The sequence below is a fragment of the Oryzias latipes genome, chromosome 10 (assembly GCF_053564925.1).
Source record: "Oryzias latipes strain Hd-rR chromosome 10, Olatipes_Hd-rR_3.1".
Classification (NCBI taxonomy): domain Eukaryota; kingdom Metazoa; phylum Chordata; class Actinopteri; order Beloniformes; family Adrianichthyidae; genus Oryzias; species Oryzias latipes.
Window position 1 is genome coordinate 25,987,412 of NC_136246.1, and position 26,315 is coordinate 26,013,726.

General features: G+C 40.9%; 1 protein-coding gene and 1 long non-coding RNA gene across 2 annotated transcripts in view; both read left to right on the plus strand.

Annotated features, from left to right (window-relative positions):
- The first annotated feature begins 6,805 nt into the window (after positions 1 to 6,805).
- Positions 6,806 to 7,118, plus strand: LOC144994762 (uncharacterized). The gene is made up of 2 exons (XR_013658395.1): positions 6,806 to 6,872; positions 6,987 to 7,118. It is a non-coding gene; the product is annotated as an uncharacterized LOC144994762 (long non-coding RNA).
- A 3,739-nt stretch (positions 7,119 to 10,857) lies between these two features.
- The window catches only part of tenm1 (teneurin transmembrane protein 1), a 212,735-nt gene continuing 197,277 nt past the window's right edge, over positions 10,858 to 26,315 (plus strand). The window contains exons 1-2 of the mRNA XM_011480413.4: positions 10,858 to 11,355; positions 24,240 to 24,504. Coding sequence (XP_011478715.1) covers positions 24,288 to 24,504 — 217 coding nt within the window. The 5' untranslated portion in view covers positions 10,858 to 11,355; positions 24,240 to 24,287. The remainder of the gene's footprint in view (positions 11,356 to 24,239; positions 24,505 to 26,315) is intronic.

Genomic DNA, 26,315 nt, shown 5'->3' on the forward strand with positions numbered 1-26,315 from the left:
AACAGTAAAAAGCACAAAAACAAAAGACTTTGAATGTAAAAAGATTCAAATCTGCTTTTAGCTCTGTCCAGAATTCACCCGTGTTTTTCATTAAAGTATCTCTTTGGGATGAATTAATAGAACGGCTTCAAACTGATGCAAATTCACAGCTCTGTGTCGCCTCTTGCTCTGACAAATGCTGAGGCATGTCGGGAGGCTTCACCTGATTCTGCCTCTGTGATTAATTCTCCTAACAACACAATGTTTTTGCCAAAACTATACTCTTATGGCTTTTGGCAACTTGGATTTTTCTCAGAGACAGCATGTAATGTATATTAATGACTGAAGCAGTACAAAACAAGCTCTGCCCAATGTGATTTTGCATTTAAATACAAAACATCACTTAAGTGCTTTTTCTTCTGCAAAATAAAGCCAGCCGAGGACAAAAATAAACACGTAAGGAGACGCACAAGACGCTCAAACAAATGTTGGCAGTGAAGCAGGTTTGCTATATCTTTCATAAGCTGTTTCTCTGTGTGGGCTGCTGTAGCATGCATAAAATATTATTTTTCCAACAAGTCGAGGTTGTGGGGGAGTTAGTTCAGGAAGGGCTGGGAGAGGAGGCCAGGGGATATACAGTATTTGGGCAGCTGGCAGCTGCGTGCGTGCGTGTACGTCTGAGTGGGAGCTTTGGAAATGGGAGAGGGAGTCGCTAGCGTTTGAAATGCAATGAGGTGCTTTTGAAAGGAGCTCCTGTCACAGGTAAGCATGGTAAAGAGAGCAAGAAGTGTACGCGATAAAAGGAGAAGAGGAGAGGTGCCCATGCCTCAGGGTGGCATTTGGTATCTGAGGGCTTTTTGCACACACAGAGGAAAGCACTCAACACGGCACACACTTAAATACAAAAGCCCGTGAAACATACATGTAGACTTTGATCCTCAGGAGAACAAACCTTAGATTTTGGTGAGACCAAAGTAAGAAGCTTTTTTTAGCTGTTATTTGGGGACCAAAGAGTGTGAGTTGGGATTTATTTAAGCCTAGAACAAAGACTTCATTCCACTACTCAAGTTGGTGGAGATGCTCTTGATGTTCTCTTTGCTTTCATGCATACTGTAAGCATAAAGATATGGTCTATAAATCAATAATTCTTGCATCACATGCCTGTCTTTGCAGCAGCGATGCCCTCCCTGGTATCACTCCGTGTCCTCTGTATTGCAATCACCTCCCACTCTTCCCAAGAATGTCAGAGCAACGCTGGTTAAAAAATATTGCTTTCTTTCAAATCCTCCTCAAGTTTATATACGTGGATTTAAAAGTGGAATTTATTAATGTCATGCCCTTTCAGGGATGTGACTAATTATGAAAGAAAGGCTTGAAGGAGAATATGTCAGAGAGGTGAAGTTATATGGCTGTTTCATCTGTCAACACTTAGAAACTGGTTCACATTTCTCATACATTAGGGCTCTTACTGTTAGTGATTAATCAATAGCTACCTCTCGGTGCTCCCCTCTTTTCTTCCATTTTGCTCTGCTAGATGGGAAATAGATAAGTGCAGAAAAAAAAAGAAGAAAAAAAGATTTTGAGGAAATATGTGTTTTTAACTTCAGATTCCAAACCCCCTGCACCAACACCAAAAGTGCCAAACTACCACGTGGAAGTTAAAACACAATAACCACTGAATTTCATGGCCCCCAGGTTGCAGCCTGTGGAGGTGTAACTTAGTTGTGAATGCGTGCAGGAAATGTGAAATGAAATCTGTGAAAATTTATGGTTGTGAAGCGTCAGAAAGGTCAGAGCTCTGTCATTTAAAAGAAGATTTCAATAAATGCTTGGCTCTGTCTCCAGGGACACACTCCAGCAGTATGGCTGAGTAGGCGATGCTGGAGCACCGGCGGAGGACAAAGGGAGAGACTGATGGAGGCCATTCCTAACACCCTTCCTAAGAAAGAATACCCCAGTTAACTCTTAACATCCCTGGAGATCAGGAATGCATTGCAAGAGCAGAATGAAAGCGTGTCTCTGGTGGAGCCGGTGAGCATTGTTGACAGCATTGATCCGAGATTCCTCATTACAGAACGAGAGAGGCCCCTTCAGCAACGTCACCCTGGAGAGGGATGCAGCTGGGCGTGGGGCATTACGAAAGAGAGGAGAAAAGCCCAAAAAAGGAGAGGACTAATTAAGGAAAATGAGGGGAGTTTTCTACAAGGGGACGTGAGTAAGCAGAAGGGAGGCAAAGAGGAGGAAATAAAGATGAAGTCAACAAGAAAATCATCAAAGAGAAAAATGATTAACTATGAAATAATAATTACAAACGTTGCAACAGCTACCATAATCGATTTTAGCTTGGCACAGAGGTGCAGGGAGCAGAATTTGTGTTGGTGTTCCTAGTTTACATAAACAGTACCAAAAAAAATAAACTTGAAAAACATTTCTAGCTGTGAAGTTTCACAAAAACACAAAGTTTGAGATAAAAAATAAGTACTTTTTTCATGTCACTGAAAAAGAAAAAGGAAAATCCTACATCCTTTTCAAATATGATTAAACACAATAATGTTCAAGTATGTAAATTGAAGTTTCACAGTCATTAGACATTGTCTTGGAGCGTGTCCTGCCTGCACACTGTCACAGACCTCAGGCCGGCTTAAATGAACCGTACTAACAGGACAAACTGAGCAGGGTTTGTTTTAACTAAAGCACTGAGCTGTGAACTCACCGTGGCACACTGCTGATATATGCCTCGTGATGAAGTTTGGGTGAAAAATGAGGCTGAGGCTGGAAGCAGCTGTTTTTTCTGTGTCATTTAGACTCTGCAAAGTCAGTCTGGCAAAACACTGGTGGCTTCTGTAGATACTAAACTGACCAGTTCCCAAAGGGCGCAGTGGTCCTCACTGGGTAACTGACACTAGCTTTGTGCTGACGTCATCTGCACACATCATCATAAACATTTCCGTAAAAGATGGTGAAATTTAGCTGTCGATCCATTAAGCATGACAGTAGACGGGCTGCTGTGTAGTCCGTCTAACATCTGAGGTGCTGAACTTTAACTTTGCTCTTGGCAAAATTTGTCCAATTTTACCTCTCATTACAACCCTGCAGGCAGCCCGAGTGCTTCAATCACACAAAATTGAACCATGCTAGATGGCTCGTCTGCCGTTACTAGTTCCAATTTCTACTAAACTGTATTTTATTAAGACGGTTTTTTGATGGAAAAGACCTTAAAGCGATAGACAAATATCAAAATACTAAAACTGTTTTAATCTTTTATATGACGGCAAGTATTGAAGTGTGTTTTTTATTCTTTAGAGTAACTAAGGTAAAAACACGAGAAGGTTCAACTTTAAAGTAGAGACACGTTTACTTATTGCTTGGCACAAAAATTTTTTCTTCTTATTTGGGTGGAGTTAAAACACTTCCACTTTAAAGGTGAATACTTTTATTTTTTTCAATTTTACTTTTGACTTCAGACATGCAACGTTTTGATTGACAAGTGATTGTCAAATTCTTAGTTCTAGAACTCCTTAGAGGGTCTTTTAACTTTAACTACAGTCAGACTCACTAATATAATTTTTGGAAAGAAAAACAAGGGATAGATCCCATCATCGTCAGCCAGGGAAATCAAAAGTAGACTTTAGACCAGATCTATACACTAATAAACCACGTGACGTTTTCCATACATTCATTGACCATTATCACATCTTTTAGCATTTAAGCAATTTTGCCCCCTTAGTTTTATCTGGTGCCTAATCTTATTATTTAAAGCTGTGATACGAAGTCCTCTAAACTTTCATCATAGCCTTTCACATGGGTGCAAAACACATAAACGAAGAAAAACCTGTCAGATGGCGAACGCGGCACAGAAGACAAAGTGGGCAGTAGCAGCAGGATAATGGCATATGTCGTTGTGAGTAAAGTCTTTGCTCCAAAATTACACAATTGTCTTTCCAGGACAATTCATCATTTGTGACAATATGCTGTATTGTAATAGCTAGATTTCAGGCAATGCTTTAATGAGTTCCGCTTGTGTAGATTCTGAAAAAACAAATTTCTGATTAGAAATATGACACACACAAAAAACCATACATTTAAGAGCAGATTTCGATTGAGCTGAAGTGTCTTAAAAAACATAATAAACCAGAATCTTGAAAAAAATCCTATCAAAGTGTTTCAAATTAAATCCTATATAAAATAATCCTAGCAATTAAAGTCCCTCTTTGATCAAAACAGTTTCATGTGTTTTAGCATTTTTTGTGATGAAAAAAATCCTGTTTCAGAAATATGCTGGGCTGGCCACAAGCTCCCTGCTTCATTCTGATGCATCCACTTGTAGAACAAATATACGTCTTTGATTTCCACGTCCAAGCTTGCAAATGGATCAAAACTGGATGGATATTATTGGCCATTTGTGTTACACCAGTAATATTTAGGTGTGAGGGGCTGTAAGTTAGTGGGTAGGAGTGTAAACATATGGATGACGGGAAGTGGAGGCAGGGCGGCTCCATGCAAATGATCCAGTACGAAATCTTTTAAAATAGCTCAGGTGTGTCTTTAAATCTTTTTGGTCTAAGTTTTTATAGTTAAATTAGTGTTCTCCATATTCATCACTATACTCTTCCCTGAGTTTTAGGAGGATTTTTTGGACTGGAAAGTATGTTTTTATGCAAACAAGCCTTTCAACTTTTCTTTCTACAGCTTTTTGCTTGATGTGAAACTCCCTAAATATCTAATGCAGTATTATTTAATGCAATTTTTCCACAGATGAAATCAAACCTAATGCAACTGACATTAGGCCTGCACCGTGCTAACAGGCACTGTAGAGCAACCGTGGCTCTAATGATGCTTATTACCAAATAAATAGTCGACAGCTTCTGTTCCACAAACTTTTCTAAGCATCAAAGCCTCTGGTAGATGTATCGCATTAGCATACCAAGCCTTTTCAACTTTAACTCAAGACCAGATGTAAAACCGTATTCTCCACTTCAATCAGCCATGTTTTCTGGAAGGTGAGTGCTGTTGCTCTAATACAGCAAGGCCAGTGCTGCCCCCTCCATCCCTCCCCGCACCTCCCCACATCTATTATCTATCCTATATAGACCATAATGATAAAAAAGAATCACTGTAAAACACTGTGACATTTCAAATTTCTGCATTGAGCTGGTTGTCAAGGAGATGTCTCTGTGAGATGTGTGGGGCAAAAGAGGAAGTGCTCTTTTATAGGAGCTTTTACCCAGCCACCGGAGGTGTAATGTGACAGCCATTATAGGACTCTGCAGGCAAACACTGAGTTTCAGCAAAATACAGACTTCCAACATTTTGTTGCAACCTTTACAAATCACAAATCTTTGGATCTTAATGTTAAAAATCCTTTCTAATTTTCTGCAGTCATTGTTTTAATAAGCAATGTCAACAGAGGGATGACAGCTCCATATTGACTGACTGCTCTTAGATTAAGAGAGGCCATATGACCAAAGACATGCGTGCAGATGCCAATGTGCAGTTTTGAGGCAGATGTTTTCATTGTTAATCATGTTTTAGCTTTGAAATGTAAAATGATAAAGAGTACATTTTAATCCAAGGTTCATATATAATCCATATATTAAAACAAATGTCAAACCAGGACTTGCATTGTTTTCCCAATATCTGAAAAGATGACTTCTCTGGGTCACATTTCAAGGATTCTAGGAGTTGTTATTTTTACCAGTTAAAGACCTAAAAAAAAAACGTAAAAAATATTGCGTTTTTGGTGTTTTTAACATGTTCTTGTTGCAATTTGATTGAACATGTATATTTCAGTTGAAATCAATTCCTTTCGTGTTTTCATTTTCACCAATCAACAAAAACAAACAAGCTCCCTGCTTCGGTCCATTCTGATTCATCCACATGTAAACAACTAGATCTATGTATGTCTTCATTCTTCTTGTCCGAGTTGGTATCTGGCTCAAAACTGTAAAGCTGGAGAGTGTGCCAACAGAGAGCTCTTACTAACAGGGAGGGGAAGAGGGGGCGGGGTTGGTCTGCACCAACAGTCCCACTTACAACTCGTAGGTGAATTTCCAATGAAGTACTGCCTCTCTGCAGACTTTGTCCTATAAAATGATAGTATTTTTTGTATTGTTTATTTCAATTTGGGCAAAATTATAATTTCTTGGAAAAATGATAATCAAAATATCACCGGGAACACTTTGAAAATTACGGAGCCCGTGTCCTGACATTAAGATATAAAAATATATCTTGTTCCCACAGATTAATATCTTGTTCCCACAGGTTATTATGTCGTTCGCACGAAATACTATTCCGTTCCCACAAGATACTATTGCGTTCCTTCAAAATACTATTCCGTTCCCTCGAAATGATTAACTCGTGCGAACGCAATAATTATGTCGTTCGAACGCAATAATTAATCCGTTCGAACGCAATAATTATTCACGTCATAAGTCATTCACGCGGATATGCTCTCTGTAGGCCGGCAAAACTAAGCCGCTTTCAGCGGTAACTTCCGTGTCTCTGTGACCCATATTCGTTCAAAAAAGGAACATGAAAAACAAAAATGATCACTTTATTACTGTCTCAATGAATATAAGAAAAATATCAAAAGATTTATGATAACTAGGCTGCTTTGTCATACGATAGCTCCTGCTAGGCTACTACTAGCTCCGCCGCAGAGCTCTCTGATCATGTATGCCGGCATTTGGGCAACTGGCTGGTCTGTTGTCAGACAGCTGATATTGTAGTTTAGGGTCGAATAGGAATAATAATATTCAGGACTTGTCTTTTATTAATCATTGGTCTTGTTGTTAGACCTTGGTCACAGGGACACGGTGATTGGCCAGTGATTGGCAGCAAAGCACCCTGGGAAACGGGACGTACTGCTATTGTTGTTATGCTACAAGCTAAAGGTAAGTGCTTTAGGCGAAGCATCCAGCTTAATATGATATTTTTCAGATTTTCATCGAGAAAATAAGAGATCGACCATTCTTGCTTTTATTTTTACCCCTATTGAATGCTCACAGAGACACGGAAGTAGCGGCAGGAAGCGGCTTTTGCAGCAAGATGACTGAGGGCGTACCAGATCATCATGTGAATGAACGTGAATACGATGGATGCTTTTGTGCTTTTTGAAATAAATAAATCTGTTCTCTAAACATCCTCCGTGTCTTCAATGCAATGTAATGAGACACACAGACAGAAATGTGAAGGTATCTGCTGTAAATCTATGACGTAAATTAATAACAGGAAATGATCGGCTAGTCAGTTAGCATGTAGCCTAATAGGCTTCGAATGTAAAGATACTGACTGCTAAAGTTAATAAAAGACAAGTCCTGAATATTATTATTCCTATTCGACCCTAAACTACAATATCAGCTGTCTGACAACAGACCAGCCAGTTGCCCAAATGCCGGCATACATGATCAGAGAGCTCTGCGGCGGAGCTAGTAGTAGCCTAGCAGGAGCTATCGTATGACAAAGCAGCCTAGTTATCATAAATCTTTTGATATTTTTCTTATATTCATTGAGACAGTAATAAAGTGATCATTTTTGTTTTTCATGTTCCTTTTTTGAACGAATATGGGTCACAGAGACACGGAAGTTACCGCTGAAAGCGGCTTAGTTTTGCCGGCCTACAGAGAGCATATCCGCGTGAATGACTTATGACGTGAATAATTATTGCGTTCGAACGGATTAATTATTGCGTTCGAACGACATAATTATTGCGTTCGCACGAGTTAATCATTTCGAGGGAACGGAATAGTATTTTGAGGGAACGCAATAGTATCTTGTGGGAACGGAATAGTATCTTGTGGGAACGGAATAGTATTTCGTGCGAACGACATAATAACCTGTGGGAACAAGATATTAATCTGTGGGAACAAGATATATTTTTATATCTTAATGTCAGGACACGGGCTCCGTAGAAAATAGCTCAAAAAATAATGTAACCGTTTTGAACTTATTTCGCTTTTTCGTTCAAATAAAGCAAAAAATATTAAACCTGTCACAAGAAGTAAACGTTTGAAAAAAGACAAGTTTCAAAACTCATATCATGGTTGAGCGTCTAAACTTTGCCCTGCCAGCTTTCTTACAAACCAGCACATGTGGAGAGGACCTTGGAGTTGACTTATTCTTTTTTCCACCAGCTAAAGCTATACAAAAAGCCAACTTACACAAAACATACACATCATAATTTATTAATCTGTAGTGCTATTCATTTAGTTTTTTCACTTTGTCTACTGTTAATCTCTTTCAGCATTTATTCAGTATCTTAATCTTTTCTTGAGATTCAAAAAGGTTTCTTCACAGCAGCTCAACTCTACCTTGTTTTTCCTGCCTTTCCCCCCCATTTCTTGGAAAGGAGGGGTTATGCATCAGTTTAGTCGGCCGTGGGGAAACCCATGGATGTTGGTCTAAAACAACTACTTCAGTTAGTAATCTATAAATGTAACAGTTAATTCCTACAACAAGTTTTTATACGTTCAGCAAAAAAAAAAAGAAAAATTATAGAATACATCAGTTTGTGAATCGTTGAACTTGAGCAAAAACTGTTGAGATCCAACTTTTTTAGTTAAAGAAAAACGGGTTAAGATAACACATTTTCTCAAAGTTCTTTATGATGCGTACTTTATATTTCATTATGCATTATTGTGCAATTATAAAGTTATAATTTGTCTGGAATTGAAAAAAAAAAACTCCAGCATTTCACCTCTGTTTTAGCAAAATGTTAATTTTGTAAAGAAAAATACTAACAAGCTTTTTTGTCTTAACTTTTGATTAAATCTTTAAATCAAAAGTTAAAGTTAAAAAACACTCCAATAAAAATTCTGTTATTGGTGTTATTTTTTAACGTTCTTGTAGCATTTTTCTCATGATGGAGAATATAAATAAAGAAAATTAAGAATAAAACTCTGTTTCTTTATTCAAATTGCTGTGAATCGGGAGCAGATGAAAAAAGCTAGTCGTCTGCAGGCCACAAGCTCCCTGCTCCGCACCATTCCAATGCATCCACTAGTAGACAAATAAATCCATCCATCGTTGTTTTCCTCGTCTGAGCAGGTATCTGGATCATAACTGCACGGCTGAAAAGCCCCAATATTGATCTCCATTTTTGTTTCATTGCTAATTTTAGGTTAGGGTTGTGAGCGGCTGTAAGATAGCGGAAGAGAGCGTTAACAAAGAGATGGTGGGAAAAAAATGCAGGTTTTCTCCCCACCAACAGTCAACTCAAAGGCAAACTTCTACTTTTTTATTTATTTTTTAAATGACAAATGTAACACAGATTTCCTGAAGAAAAATCCTAATAAGTTTAAACATTTTACAGAGACTATTCAAGAATCCTTTGCGTTCTGATTATAAAAACTTGGATGGTTTATAAAAATAAGTGTATTTATATTTTTTCACATGAAAAAAAGTTCTAACGCAATGCATTGCGTTCCATATTTGCCGATCTTGTGAGCATGAATGCAATCATTTTTTGCAAATAATAATAATGCATTGGATTTATTATTCAACGTGTCCATTATTCATTCACTCCTCATTCATACTTGGTGATGATAGAAGCGTGGCCGCCAGATCGCCCCTCTGACCATCACCGGGACATTCATGTCCATCCACACACAAGTGGAGCCCCACTGGAGGCAGGGAAGGTGAAGTGTCTTGCCCAAGGACACAACAACAGTTGACTGGGGGGAGTGGGGATCGAACCGCCGACCCTTCGATCACTGGCCGACCTGCTCAGCCGCCTGAGCCCCAATGACTTCTGGGAAATTTCCAGGTCACTGGATTTTGGAATTGCAGATTTGGACAGCTTGCACTAAGTAGTGAGGGAATTTGAACACAAGCTTTGTAAACCATCAACGAATTTGAACATTCAAGTTTTTCATTCAGCTGTAGTTTTCTCTGTTTCTTTAGTCAGTCATGAACTTCTTGTCTGAACTGAAATGTGGATATTTTCTTTTTCTGTAACACATTGTAAAATTTGTTGTATGGCAGCTTTCTGTGGGCAGCATTGCAGGACATCCCACAGCCTTCACCTCCACATTTTTGAAATTGTGAGAAAATTGTGTTGTTGCTAAAGGAAAATTCTTTCAATTCAGCAGCTTGATTCTTTCTAAATTAGCTTATTTTATCATTTTGACTTTTTATTGCCAGCCCTAATGCTCAAGTAAATGATCTAATTCCTCCACCACTGTCCCAGTGACAGACACGCTGTAATCTTTCTGCCACTGAGGCACAATTTAATCACACACCTACTTGAAAGCAGAGATCCCTTCCTATTTTTCTACTCTTTTCCCATCACTTCAGTCTCCATTACTGCTGGACTTTTGGACTCCAGAAAACCAGTGATGAAACTGACAGAACGCGCCATGAGCCATTGGTGATAAAAGATGTATAGAGCTGTGTTGTGCTGGGGAAATGGGGAGACAGGCTGAAAAGCAGGATAGAATGAAGCAGCTGTCAGGAATGGTTGTTTGTGGCCCCGCGTGTACGGCGCTTTAGGGAAATAATAAACTGCATCATTAGAACCCCTGTCATTCACAAGTTGTTTGCAGCAGACTGGCTGGAAATACCCACACCATTGCATCACACAGAGCACAGGTCAGAATCATTAGGTAGCTAATTTAGCAAAGATGAGCAGAACTTGTGAGATGATGTGTAGATGTAAACACACATCGGGCCTGATGGAGCTGAAAATTGGTGTCAAATTCCATCTTTAAAAAAGAAAGAAAGAAAAAAAGAAAAAGAGTTGTCATTTTTTGCATTAAAAATTGTTTTAAGGCTACAGGCAGAAATCCAAAACTTTTACCACTGTGGTGATCCTAATGAGTCAGCACTCCAGCTCAGGGCCACGGTGCAGCCATATGGCAGCACCTGAATGAGTCTGACTCCAGACGATGGACCTCCTGACGTCTGTGCGCGTTTGTGTCTGTGGCCGGTTTGTGCCACACCCCCTTCTCCTCGGTGCGGTGGTACGATCCGGAGGATACTGTTATAGCAACACCCAGCCTGAGCGGCTACAGAATCACCCCGTCAGCCTCACAGGGTTCAACTGTGGCTAAACGCAACGCACCAGGCTCCCCGTCTTCTCTCCTTCACACGCACACGCGCGCGCTCACCGCGCGCAGAGCTGGCTCTCGTGTACAGCCATCTGCAAGGAGATCCCTTCCCTTCCCCATCCGCTCCGGTCTCTTCCTCGTCCTCTATCGGCATCTGAGAGCGAGCAGCATCAGCACCACCGCTTCACACCGGCGACAGGACGCGCATCCTGGTTTTCGCAGGAGCGGCGCGTACAAAGTCAGATTCCTTGAGGGGATTGGACCGTCTCCAGCATCTGCGGGCTGTTTACAGCACAGAATCGGACTAAAGAGATGGCTCTACGTCGGAAAGGTGAGCGGCGTGTTTAGTTCTGGCCTTTTTAACATGGATTCGCTGAGGGGAGATCGGGTTCTCGACTAAACGATGCTCGGATGCGGGGACAACGTGAGTTGACAGGAAATGGTTATCAGCTGCTCTCTGTGCTGCGGTGCTGTGACCTGCGTGCGTGTGCCAGAGAACGACGGATGAGAGGGGGGCTCGACCGCGCGGGGCGTGCGTGCATGTATGTATTTGGTCCCAAATTGGTGCCTTTGACGTGCAGGGATGCAGAGTGACTTTGTTCCCGCAGCCGATCTGAATGATGACAGCTCAGGTTGGCCACGCAACAGCGGTCCCGCTTCATGCGTGCATTGCAGCCATGAGTTGTTTTTGCTCCACTCTTCCTGGGTCCACTTCATCAGCACTGATCTCTGAGAAGTGTGCCTTCTGCCCTCCATTGGCTCCATCAGCCGGCTCGGTCCGGACTGGAACCCTGAACTGGTGCCGGTCCAACAGGCTCGCCTCGTCAGGACTCTGGATCCTGCAGCTGAAGGCTTTTCCTCCACCTTTACAGCCAACTTCCAATGCTCTGAATCACGCTGCAGCTTCAGGGGGCAGACCCTCTGCCAAAGAACTAGAGTTTTCCATAACATATGGGAATTTCAGTTGAAGGTTCAAACCCCATTTTTGCTGGATACCATAAAAAAATAAACAATAAAAGCAGGACAAACTGCACCACTATGATAAATCAGAATTCAACCTCAGTCATCTTCTTCATGGCATATCTATAAATAATTTCTTGGAACAAACCACTGAAGGTAAATGCCAAAAATAAATAAGTAATAAGACAGAATATTATAGCAGGACTAAGAGAAATAGCAATCTCTGATCAATTTTATTTTGTAATTGTAAATAAATAAATCAGTTTTGGCTTTCAGTTCACATGTTTGATACGCATGTTCTTTTTTCTGCATTGTACTACTGTAAGGTTTTTACCCCGTTCTCAATAACTTGAAAATATGAAGAAGAGCGAGCAACATTAATAACAAGCCTAGCTTTCTGGCAGTGTCATAAGTGTGTCCTCACCCGGCATTCCCCGCTTCGATGGGGAATTGTGCCTAATAGTTGCTCAGCATGAACATTATCGATATGATAAAAATCTGGGGGTTCTGTCTGGGCTCTTTGTGATTTATAGTTTGCATCTGTGCAGGAGGTTGGCTAATACACACAAAACCTCTCTTTCTGGGTTTGCTCATGCAGGCATGCACACACAGACACTTGTTCGCCGAACAATGAGATGATTTAGATGTATGGAACCTGGAGGGGTCTGTCATTGTTGCCTTGTGTCTCCCTCTGTAGCATACTTGTGTGGATGGGCTGTGTGTCACAGCACCGGGGCTTGTTGTCGCTCTGTGCGGGGGAGCTTGTTGTTTTAGGGCCCGAGGGTGGTAGCACAGAGATTTAGTGCATCTTTTAAATGGCACACACATTATGGCAACGCCTTAACAATTACAGGAAAAGCCTTTGGAAATGAAATGTCACTTCAGCAATTACGCCACATGCCACTGATAAGGAATTTCTGTCAGTCTGCCAACTAACTGCAGGACCAGTCAATCAGACACATATTCAAGATTCCACATCTAAAGGTGTGCCAGCACACTCTGGTTTTCCCGCAGCCGGAGCTATTAGCAGAAAGTGCTAATTATCTCTTTGAGTTGTTACATTCTCACTTTTTAATTTTCTGCATTGTTTTGGTTGAGCTGGTTGCACATATGGCATTTCGGATATCCAAAGAACCTGCTTGGTTCCCTGGCTTGGAGTCACCCCATTATTTTGCTGCAATTTTTCAACAACTTAGGCCGAGAGTACTGATTGTTAGGATGTTGGCATTTCGCCCCATGCTGTCAGCGGATCAATTTGTCCCATCTAAAATATGTATATTTTATTTGGGACATATATATATATATACATGATCTTTGCCTTCCTCTAATAATTTTTTCTAATTCTTGGAATATTGCATGGCCTTTGGATAGTGCATAGCAGTGCAAGACGGCAGGGGAGTTCTTTTTGTTATCCAGCCCTGCATTATTTATGAATTTTCATTCCAGGAATGCAGTAGCCCCTGGCACTGTATTGTTCCTCTCTCCCATAGATTTGCTCACACACTTCCCTTCTGACCTGCAAGTTCCCCTCAAAACAAGACTTCCTTAGTAAAATTGGGGTCATGAATTAGTGAGAGGACACTGTGAAATGCATCCCGGCTCGTTTGCAAGAGGATAACATTTAGCGTGGCAGTCAAGAGTTGGAGCTGGCGGCCGGTATGAGGCCCAGTGGGAGTCCCGCTCCCCCCACACTGAATGTCCATCATATTGTAAGAATGTAATTGCTGCAGAAGCATAAAAGTGCTCGCCACCCCGCTGATAATTTCAAAGTTAAAGTGCCTGGGCAATCAGAGTGATGGACTACACGACTTAAAAACACAAACATTCTCAGACACTTAAGGACCTAACCACTACAACTTCAAATATTTACCCTTCTCGCTTCAAGCACGATCCTATTCCTTTCTCTGGAGGAAGTGTTCAACAAATCCTGTAGAGCTAATTGCTGTTTCTTTTTACTGATCCAGCATCAGTTAGCCTCAGAAAAATGGAAATTACCAGCCAGGTGAAAGAAAAACAGTCAAAGTGCCTCATGAAAATCCCAAGACATTGCAAGTCCACGTGTGAGCACAATTTACAGACCTAAGACGGTGCAGCCTTAATGAAAATGTGACTGTGTTTACAAGGTTGGTCCAATCATAAAGCTGTTATTTTTATTATGGACTGACGGTAAATAATTGGATGAAGTGTTTAGACAAATAATTGACCCTTTTACAGACACATTAGCCTTTATTTATGCAGCTCACAAATACCACATCAGTGAATATAACATATGTGTTTAATCATTAGGAGATTTTTTTGTTTCTGTAATTGCATTTCTGTTTGCTTCCTGTTATTTATTTTACGACTTAATGGGCAATAATGGGGATTTGAAAAAAACACAAAAAAACCTTATTTAATTATTTTGACAACAGGAGGCTTTTATTGGCGAGAACACTGGTGGTCTCCGTATGTTAAAGCATCCAAATATAAAAATGTTTATTTCTGTGTCAGCAAGCAACAGCTACACAAAAAGGGATAGCAATAGTATCAAATCACCTCTCCTAGCAAACACACACACACACGTGTGTGTGTATACACACGCATGAATGTAAGCCTGAGGCGTTCTTCTTTAAAGCATCCAGCTGTGTCTCAGCTGGCATCTCCAAGCCTTTATTCTCTGTTTTCGTCTTCTTTGGGCTATGGGCAAGAGTCAGGAACTGCAGTTAAATAACTGGCGGGTGTTTCGAGAGATTTCACATTGCAGAAATGCATTCACAGCCTTTCTTCACACTCTTCCCCCAACCATCCAACTCGTCCTCTTCCTCTTAAAAATCCAGTCTGAAGACAGAGGGATCGGAGCCGTGAGAGGCTCAGTGGTCAAGCCCACTCTACCTCTCTTTACAATATGTGATTAATTTGTCAAGAGTGAGTGAGGGTGTCTTTTGTGTGAAGAGGAGGCTAATGGAGCACACCTAGATGAAGAGCTCATATGGAGGAGCTGCCAGAAAAATGTTGGTTTATGAGTATAGTCTTGTAGGAGTTATGTTTGGATTATTTCATGTCGAGAAATAGTTGTGCTTTTTTCTTGATAAATTGAATAAATAAATTTCCCACAGTCAAAAATAATATTTAATCTCTCAAAAACCACTAAAATATCTCGTCTATTAAAAAGATTCATACTTAACCCAATTTTCATCCAGTGGATCTTTATTATTACTCAACTCCAGATGTTTTACTGTTAAATATTTCTGAACTAAAGCATAAAAAAAGAAAACACACATGCCTCCGTTATTCACACACACACACACACACATAGAAGAAATACTTTTCCACTGACACATTTCTCACCATGAAAATTTTATGAATCGAGTCAGCAGACAACTTTAGAGGAAGAAAAATCAATCTCGTTTCTTCCCCAATTCATTGGAACATAAATTGTCCTTCACTTCCAACGAGTAATCTCTGTCATTGTGTGAAAATAATCAAGTTTAAAATCCATTGTAACTTTTTCGCTGTTGTTGACACAAATTAAAGGTATACAGCGTTGGAAAGCTTTTGCCGACGAAATGAGCCTGCAGCTTCGATCGATAAATAGAAAATGATCAAAATTAGATTTTTCTTTTTTGGGTTATCACAAAGGAAGATACCACTGGGGTTTTGATAAGACATAACATCCTATTTTGTGCTCCAAGATTTACGTCTTCATGTGAATGGATTATATCCATAGGTTTGTTGCATGTATATGAAATGATTTAACAACACCGTAGATCTCCCCACTAAACGAGTTCATCTATTTCCTGCTGACTGGTAAATAGCCTCATGTGTATCATCAGTAATTTTCATTGCTCTACTTTCTATGATCATGAATTATTAACTCTTAGCAAAGATGAATTGCTCCAGAATGGTTGTTGATGCATCTCAGCTGGAAGCTGTGTGTTACACAATGCAGTACAGTGTGCAATGACAAGTTTGAAACGCTTTTTATTTTATTGCAGAGGAGGTCTTCTTTTGTTCAGCCGTAATTTCAATACGAGGCTTGATCCACCGTGAACTCTGGGATGGATTTCAAGTACATGCATCATTGGCCAAATTTACTCAAATTCTCTGCCAATTGCCAGCAAGGATGGCATGCTAAACAGCGCAAAGATAAATGAGAAAAACAAAGCAAAACACATCTTCTAATCCCTGAAAAAATCTCAAGAACATTCTGGAGGCAGGTTTTTTTTTTTTTTTTTAAACTAACAACCCTGGAATCCTGAATGTTTTAGAATCATCTGCGTGTTATTCCAAACTGATCCAAGAGGAGTTGCTTGACCAAAGTCATTTGATTCTTTTCCCCGCACTCAGAAGACACTGGGACTCACCAGGCTAGCAACAAAATGAGAAATGCAAATATTTAAGGAACATGCCCGGTGCAGTTTTGCCTTGCAAATTCTTGAAGGGAAAAGCGTGCAGCAGAAAATGAGATACAGAGTAAATGGAAAAACAAGGTCAAAGATGTTTAAGAGAAAAGTGTTTCAAATGACTACCTGGCTTTCTCCTTACTGTAGATGCATTTTGCACTATGCGCTATTGATTTCAAGCTTAAAGGGCAGGATTAGTTTATCTAGATCCCTGCAATGTCTCTTTTTGCACTTATATATGAGCAGTAAACCTTTTAGATTGGCAAATTGTTGTGTAAAAGCCTTAAAATCCTGCTTTCATTTCATGAAAAACTGCAATTTTCCTATCACAGAGCAAGATTTTGCTGCATAACCTTGAGCTGCATGCGTATGTTTATGTATTCCGACCAGGCATATGGAGGGAATGTACTCAGCACCCACACATCACCCGTTCATCAGCTCACAAAATAAATAAAAAAACACAGTGTGAGGACGGCGGCTTCTTCCAGACTGAATCCCGTGCTCGGTGAGGAGTTGCTCCTCCCTTTGTTGAGGAGTGTTTTTACAGAACGAGACGGTTGAATACCGTCTGCGCCCTTAAATGACATGGAGAATTTCGGAGGCGGTGAGAGGTGACGACCGATGTGAGAAGCCGGATGAACGGCAAGAAGCCCTATGGGCTTTTGGACTGGAAATGTGAAAAAAATACATCCCCTCTCTGACATTACATGCCGCCTGCTTTTCAAAAATGACAAGCCTTTCATTGTAACAGTGTAGATGGAAGATTAGCCCACTTAGCATCCAGAAATCAATCTGCCATGCAGCTCAAAAGCTCCTTGTAGATCTTTTCAGGCACTCCTTTGCAGGACTAATGTTCTTTTCTCATTCATTTCACTGTAATCAACAACTTCATAAAAGAGGATGCGCAGGAAATACTGACTAAATAATTAATCACCAAATCCAATTTCTGAAATCAATGGCTTTGATTTATCAATTAATTCTGCATTTGTAATGCTGCTGCTGTGCTTTTCTCTGTCTGTTAGAGGTTTTCGTGGTCAAAGACGTTATTTAAAGAGGCTTTTTAGTGGTAATTGGCTGACGAACCAAGCTTAGAAGTTTGTTAGGCTTGGTGTTAAGCTTTGTTTCCACGATGCTGGTTGATGAAAGACACCTTTTTGTCTTGTAATGACGGAACCTCCTTTTTTAATAGGAAATGAAAATGATGATGACAAATGTTGAGCATCACCTCAGTGTCTGACACAGGACTGGAAAGTTGTGAGTACAAATCAGCGATCAAGTCATACAAAAGACTCTAAAAATGAGACTCAGTTCCTCCCTTCTTAAAAGTCAGCATTGATGGTCTACATTGGGAGGTTAGACCACCAAATGGTCCCCTGAGGGATGGGTCAAATACGGAGAACACTCACCCAAGTGGGAAAACTGATGGTACTTTAGCTTGACTATAAAGACCCATTCCAATGAAATTTGTGTTTTTAAAATGTCCTGTCATTTTCTGATGATGGAGGACATATATAAAAAAAACAGAAAATGTAATATTTGAGCATTTCTTTATTCAAATTGTCGTGAATCAGGAGCAGACGGAAAAATGCTGTTTGAAAAAGATTGTACTTGTGACGTAGAAATACACTGGGTGGGCCACAACCTCCCTGCTCGGCTACATTCTGATGCATCTACTTACAGGCAAATTGATTCAATTCAGTTTTATTTATATAGCCCAATATTACAACACAGTCTGCAATTGATCTGTGTACGTCTTTGTTTTCCTCATCCGAGCTGACGTCTGGTTCAAAATTGTACGTCTAGATAGCTTCAATATTCCTCGCTATTTTTTATTTACTGGTTATGTTAGGTTGGGGGTGTGAGGGGCTGTTAGCTAATGGGAGAACATCTAAACAGATGGATGATGGGAAGTGAGGCCAGACTTACTCTGTGCCCACAACTCAGAGGGGAATTTCTAACAAACTACTGCGGTACTGCAGAAACTATGTACTCAAAAACAACAGTTTTTTTATTTTATTTTTGCTAAAGTCGGCATCATAAATAAAAGGCCACAAGGAACACTTTAAAATAGAGAAAGATGATCGAAGTGGGTCTTAAACGTTTAACACAGGATTTTAGACAGAACTGTCCAACTGACATGACTGTTGAGTTCATTTGAAAAAAAAAAATGCCCTGGTGGGATGTGCAAGTCATGTTTGTTGTTGTTGTTAAAATTGTCATGATTTGTCAGTTTTTTTCTTCGCTTCTCAGCCTGCTTGGAAATCAAGGGTTTTAGATCAGAAGAGACTTGAGGTGGATTTCACAAATAAAAAGTCTGCTAAGACGCAATGGGAAAACGGCTGTACCATAGTCAAGATCTGAAAGAAAAGGAAAAAAAGTTTTAACTGCAGTTGAGATATAAAAAGGATCTTTGAAAAGTTTAAAGCTTTTCTACTCCTTGGCTCTAGGCCACACTCAGAGGGCATGAATTGTGTAGAACCTTATGGATTTCTTCACACTGCTCAGGCATGCAGTGCCAATGTGGGGATTTGAGCCATGTCCACTATAAATAGTCAAATTGTCCAGGATGGCTTCCCTACCCCTGACAGTTCCTGACAGGAGCTGATCTTCTCCGTGAGCGGGTGCACACTCTATATTTCTTGCCTCTCAGTCATGCTCTCCTTTTAAAGCATGCGGGGACACAGTGAAGATTGCTGAGCAACTGTGTCACACATATGACTCGCAGTGTACATTAACCTTAGGTGCAACTGTGTGTGGAATAATGAAGGTATAGAGTGCACAGAGGGCTGGAAGGTAGAGACACTGCAGCAGAACAGAAAAGCGAGCGAATGAGAGGTTCACACAACATTGCCTTCTCTAAAAAGGCCAGTAAAGACTGTGTTGATTCTCTATGGTGTGTGGGTGTTCAAGTGTGTTGTTTGTCCGTAACTGTAAAACGCTATAAGTATGTGTAGGCGCAAGGGCAGCGCCTGTGTGTCTGTCTGTGGCTGATTGTCAGCGTGTGTTTCATCTTTGAAACCCTGCCAGGATGCCGCTCGTATGACGGGTTTCAGGTTGTGTGTGTCAGCGCTACAGTACGTGTTCTGCTGGTAAACTCTGCATTAGCAGCAAGAGATTTCAGGCTCGGTCAGCTATGAAAGCGCAACTACGTGACAAAAGTGCCTCCGCCTCCCATAGATACCAGCTAGCCCTTATCCACTAATTAAAACCCTCTATCGCTCCATGTCTCACTTGACAATCTCTCTATCCTTCAATTCCCCCCGTTTTCATAGTGAAATCTCCCAATCTCTCATTATCTTTCCATCACTCTCTTTATCCTCGATCAGCATTCAGCCGTCTCTCCTCTCAGCAGGCGCTGAGGGCTCCCTGTAGGCGGTGCGCTGTTTTGTTGTGTGTTGGTTGGGTGGTCGAGATGGAACAGGGTCCGGTGGGTCCTTCAGGGTCTTTTGTCAAAGTAGTCTCTGTCATATGCCTGAGGAGTCTTGATGCTACTAACGAGTGGAAAGGAGCCACATCCTTCCCTGCACACACGGCATACTGTACACACCCTCACTCTTGGAGAGGCATCTCTGACAGCTTACTGTTTTCTCCCGTAGGACCTGCAGCCTGGATCCACATTTGTAGGAAGAAACCGTGTCTCTGTTTTCTTCTAGTGATTAAGCTGTTGTTGCGGGAGACAAAATGAAAGCCTGCAAACACCGATGGGGATTGCTAGGACTCAACTCGGGAGCATCTACGACAATAGGGTGATGCTATACCTTTGTCGAAGTTTCTCTCATCATTTCGGCTGCGCTCGAAGCCTGTTGAATGAGCGAAATTAGCTTATCCCTCTTCAAACAAGGGTCAATAAAAAGTGAAAAAGCCTCTGCCAACAAAGAAAGTAGTTCCCCACACAATGGGGGTCTCCAAGCTGTTTTGGAAATAAACCCTTCTTTGCATTGTGGAAATGTATTTATAATGTGCGGACTATACAGTATCAATAATCTGAAGAGCTAATATTGTTGAAAGACGCTAAGCTCTTCTTTATCCTCCTTGTTTATTTACCAATGTGAAACCCAATTTGTCTGCCTTCGCCTGGTCCCAATCTTCTCTACGCCTCTCATTCCGCTTGCTCTCTCTTCTTGTTTGCTGCAATTTTGATACAATTTCAGTACAATCACTTGAGGTTGGGAAGCGAAAATCGGTTTTGACTCGTCCTCATGCTCCTTGCCTTTACTGGTGATCTGTGCTGGGTTGTTTTCTTTGTTGTGGTTGGTGAACAAATGAAGGACCCCGCCTCTCTCTGGGGTTACTTGGAGTGTAAATCCTGTTAAAAACAACTGTGGCAGTGAGCCTCCGTTGCTTCTCTGAGCAGATTTTCCAAACCAGCACACTAGTCCATCGTTGCTCATCTCAAAGAAATGAATTGATGGGGAGTGGTGTGGATGAGTGGGAGGGTTAATATAGTGGACAAATGGTCCCATTAAGTAATATTATATCAGCATAGCTGTGGATTATCACTCTTGTGTGTGTTTGATCAGGAAAGAAATAATTGCAGATGTGGTTGAGAGGACAGCAGAGTAACACAGAAAGTATGTTTGCTCACATTGTTTTCACTTTGGACTATATTTTTTAAAAATATAAACAATGCTAATATGTGGAATTGAAAATGTTGAACACTAGTGTAATGATTCATTTTAAAATATTCCAATTCATATGATAATCTGTGGTTGATAATAAGAGATTTAGTCTATACTGGTTCATTTTGAACGATTCGATTTACCGACATAAATTGATCTACAACCCTTTTAGCTAAAAATTCAACCAGTGTGACTCAGAGATAAATACTTGGAGACTGAACAGTGCAGGTGAAGTTTTCCAGATTCCTTGTATTTCTTGCAATATTATCAAGTGTGAATTAAATATGTGTACAAACAAACAAGTAAACTAGAATTAATGACATTCACATTTTAGCTTCACGCAGTTCAGCCCAATGTTGTTTTTCCAAGATATATTTAGGACCACTTTCATTTAAAATGTAGTGCAAACAATAACAGTTCAGGTTGAATAAATGTAGGTTGGTTTGTCCACATCAAAATGTTACAAACAGAACATCATTAGAGCATTCTACCACACTGAATTTTGCAGACATGTGATCATACAAAGTGTTTCCACACACTGGACTCTAATGATGGCTTGATCATGTTTTGCTGTCATCACATGTGTGTTATCCGCTGAGATGGTCATTTTTACTTAATAGTAAAATAAATCTACCATGCCTCAATCCAAACAGTATTTTCCATGACCGATGTAATCGAATAATTTCATTTTGAAACAATTTCATAAAGGCATAGGTCAATTTGATTAACAACTTGCCTCAGACAGATTGATCTGGTTGGATTGTAGGAACATAAATCGATTCATCAATTAAGTTGATTAATTGTTACACCCCTATTGAGTACTTTTTTATTTATTTATGTTATAGCAGCCTATAACATAAATAAATACATGGAGATTTTTCAAGAACCTGTACAGTCATGTGACTATTTTTTCTAAGATGCCAGAAAGTATTTTCTGACACTTGTTTCACCTCTAGAGTACTTATATCATGGTGAAACTAAGAGCAAAGCTTTTAGGTGCTTCTCCAAGGCAATTCTCTTTGGTCGCTGCAGTCCATTGCTTCACAAGCAGATAAAAAAATGATGAAGGTGATGCTGCAATCTGTGCAAGTAAGGTTTTGCATGTGTTTTTTTTTTTCCCCCTTCTGTATTAAACTTTCATTTTGGAGCAGTACTAATTATTTCAGTGTTCTCAGATCTTAGCTGGGCTTTTCTTGTTTGTTTCATGAAGTAGCCCACAGCCAAGTTCTGGTGACCGCTATGCCCCAAGGTGTTGTTGCTCAGCTGCACAACTAGACTGGGGTTGTGCTCAGGTGGCACATGCTGACTTGTCCCGAAGAACGCCTGTGTGCCTTGTTTGAAGTGAGTTTGACTCCAGGAAACAACCTCCAGGTTTCTACATCAAAACCCTGAATCAAACCCCCTAATGGGCACCCTACTGTGGGCAAGAATTAACAGGAATAACCCCCGCTAGCAGGCTTACTCCTCTAAATGCAGTAGTCTCAGAGGACAAGGTGGAGGGTGGAAAGCATGTGAGGTTTGGGGAGGAGACGAAGCAAGGATGGGAGGAGGGAGGAGTAAAAGCAAAAGGTGAACTGTTTCAGAAAACAGAGATTGCAAAGAATTTTCACCGCTGGAAAAGCTTGTTTTCATCTTTTACATTCAAGCAGGACAACATGTCAACAAATTGCTCACAAGCCAGCCTGCATGCAGAGTGTGAGTGCACACGATGGGGGAACAAGATGGAGCACCATTGTGCTGCATTGCATGATTTCATTCTTGCATGTAAGAATGTGGCAGGCGTAAAACGGAGCAGAGAGCCTCTGCGGGACAGACAGCAGTCACCGCCTGCAGCAAGCTCAGAGCTCACAGGGTAATGTATACCTGCTCCTTGCTGTACCAGAGAGAAGGTGACACCAGTCAATCCCATTCTGACAGGGCAGCTGAGATAATAGCAGGCTTTGATTCCTTGCAATAACTCCTGTCAATCAAAATGAAAAGCGTTGTGATTGCAGAGAACCACAAGCATGTGCTGTTAGAGCTCACTGTACACTGTAGTACAGCTACTGTAATTGGACGCAACATGAGACTCGGTATTTCAAAGCAGATGTTTTATTTTTAAAAGCAGAGCAGGCATGAAGCGAGCCGAAGGCAGTTGAGGAGTTTTGGCATATCATAGACGTTGTGATGTCTGCAGGGAACAAAAAGAAGTGAGATGAACACACGGACGACGTGGCCCATTTTTCTGACTGCTTGCCGTCAGGGGTCAGTGGGTGGTCTGCCTGTCTGTGTGCAAGTGCATGCACTCGGGGAATGAGGAGGGTGAGCACAAGGCCACAGGAAGGAGTCTTTCAGGTGGAATAAAAGCATTACTGCAGCAGTGGAAAGGTCAGCTGTAAACTTGTATCAGACTGGTGGTGATCACCCTTTGCTGCAGATCTCTGAGGTATTGAGCAGGCACGCTCTAATGGCTTTGATATATGGACTACAGGACTCCCTGAAGAGGTCAATACCATAGCACTTTGTCTCTATGAGCAATGACCCTCTCAAGCTCCATTTAGAAGCTTTATAACTGCAGGAAATAGGCTGGAAAGGCCTCAAGCAGTGCATGGTGAAAGAGAACTAATATGAATTAAGTATTTTCTAATCACTTCTTCTGTGCTCCAATCATCATCCCAATCAGTCATTAGTTATGGTGGTATAAGTGTATGACGCTGGACGTTATCAGAAGTAGACTCTGATGAGGTTGAGAGAGGAACAAGTGATTCCGAGCAGAAACGAGTTGATTTATCATCGTCCCCTTTAAAGAGGGCAGTGTCACTGAAAAGCCTGTTGTCAAAAAGTGTTTCATCATCACTTCACTGTGATGGCGATTCCCAGCATTTAATGACACCAGTCACAATGACAAATTTGATGATTTATAGGCGACTTATCAATGGTTATTGTTGAGAGATAAAGCTAATACAGCTGACATAATATGCAACCGTGTCTCATTCAAGCCAATTTTTTTTTCAAAGACATAGTCAAATGGCAGCTATCTTGGTCGCCTCTGTGTGTATTGATTTGCAGCTAACCTTTGTGCGTGTATGAAAGCCGCCACATGCTGTTTATGAATGCGTTCTGTAATGGGAATGAACATATGTTAGAAATTGTTCAATAACAGACCTCTTTTGCCTTTTCCCCCTCCCATACTCTTTCATTTTCCTCACCTACCTCTTTCATTCGATCTTCTCCCTTGCTTCTTTATCAAACGGACCCGCGCCCTACCTTACCAGACTCTGTGCAGTGGCTCTGCTGAGTAAACACGTGAAGACCTAAAAACCATGGAGGAGATGGACAGCAAACCCTACCAGCCGCTTTCCAAGGGGCGCCATGAAATGGAGATGTCCTACACCAGTTCATCTGATGAGAGCGAGGATGGGCGCACTCATCACCGCTCCTACACTTCGCGGGAAACCCTGCCGGACTACACAAACGAGCTGCGCCTCACCCTTGGATCACACCGGGAAAGACAAAGCAACTACAGCCAACCCCACCCAGGTACAGGATCATGATTATAATGCCATTAATTGATTTAGATTTACTTTCATTGTCCATTGTACAATGAAATTGAAGTATGGCCATTCCAGTGCAAGAGTAAAAAAATAACAAAACATAACATTAAATAAAGCAGTATGTACAACATATAGAGTGTGCAAATATAAACTGTAATAAAGGATGTCCAAGATTTGTGTTCAAAATTACGTCCAAAATTTTGTGCAAACATATTAGATGTGCAAGAGGTAGCAATGAGGTAGAGTGTTGATGTTGGGTTGACACATAAGTGAACTGTGCTAATGCAGATTTATTTGTGCATTTTGGAATTGAGGACGGCAGCTCTAATATCAGCTCTATTACAACAACATGTGGCAGCTGTTGCTAGCTAAAAGAGAAAGACGCACACGCCAAACTAAAAAGTTTTAAAAGACTAAATTATCCAGCCCACAATGTCAGAGGCAGCCAATTACCTCTTCTCCATGGAGGTGATATTTCTCTCCCACAGCTAAACTAGGTCAACCCCAAACCTTTGTGGCCTCACCTGGGGTGGAACACTACCCTTCATTACACACACGCAACAGAAAGGCACAGGCTAACAGAAGCACACACACCTATTGACACATGCACACCCATTTTTTTTTTTTTCCTGCTGGAGACAGGAGGAGAAATGGGCCAACACATGCTGTGATGGATGGCCTTTATGCAGGTCATGTGTAGTGTTAAGACAGAAACTGAACCTCATCAGGAGAATGCTGCTGTGGGGGCTCATGGTGATCAATAGATGCACCTTTACCTGACCCTCTTACTGCTCTGTAGAACCTGCCCACCATGGGTACTAGTGGCGTTAAGCATTTCCAGCAGCTAGACCCCTAGAAACAGGTGGCAGCGACAGTTGCATGGTTTGAACCCCCAGCCTTCCCTGCCTTCAATGGATTCTATCATACTGTTTGTCAAATTGCAACCCATCAATTGCCATTAGTCATCATCAGTTTGCTTCGATATCTTACCAAGGCCTGTGGTGTCGGAAATGACTCGGCTTTTCAGCAGCTACCCAGCTTTTTTCCGTTTCCATAACAAACAACATCCCAGGCCATCAGTGTCATATGGTGAGGTGCAGACGACCCCCAAAGCAGCCTTTTTAATGTCGATGGCAGCCAGTTCTGCAAAGCACATCTGTTCATCTTTGGGCAACAGAGTTAAATATAGCCCACCCTATCTAAGTAACCAACTGTTAAGGGGGGGAGACTTTGCCTCCAGTGACATTTTTTAACAGATTACAGCTTTCATGACAAAAATCAGCCAGTTTATCTATCCTCTAATTCCCACCCTTGTTCCTCATATTTCCCTTCATCTTTTAAATGAATACATCTTGCCCTCACCTCTTACAACTTTTGATTTTCCTCTGATATTACTATTTCTTCTCCCCATTGACTCCCACACCACCATTTTATTTCCTCTACGTTGCACCTGTCTCTGCTAAGCTTCTTTGCATTAGAAGGATAGTGTTAACAGATGGACAAAAAGCATCCAAAACAAAGCTGGCCAAAGCAATGCTTTATGTTTGTTTATTATTTAGCATACATTGATTAGTACATTTCCTAAAGTTTGGGTTAAAAAAAGCCAGAAACTTGTTACAACTTGCAAAATACTCAAACTAATGTACCAGCAAGGAAGAAAATAAACAGCCTTACTAGATTCTGAGGATTTATGTAAGAATATTTAAAAATCAATTTCTCTCATATTCAGAAAATATTCTTATCATGGAATTGGTAATGCCAAAGCAATCTTTTATTGAAAGTAATGGTGACTAAAAG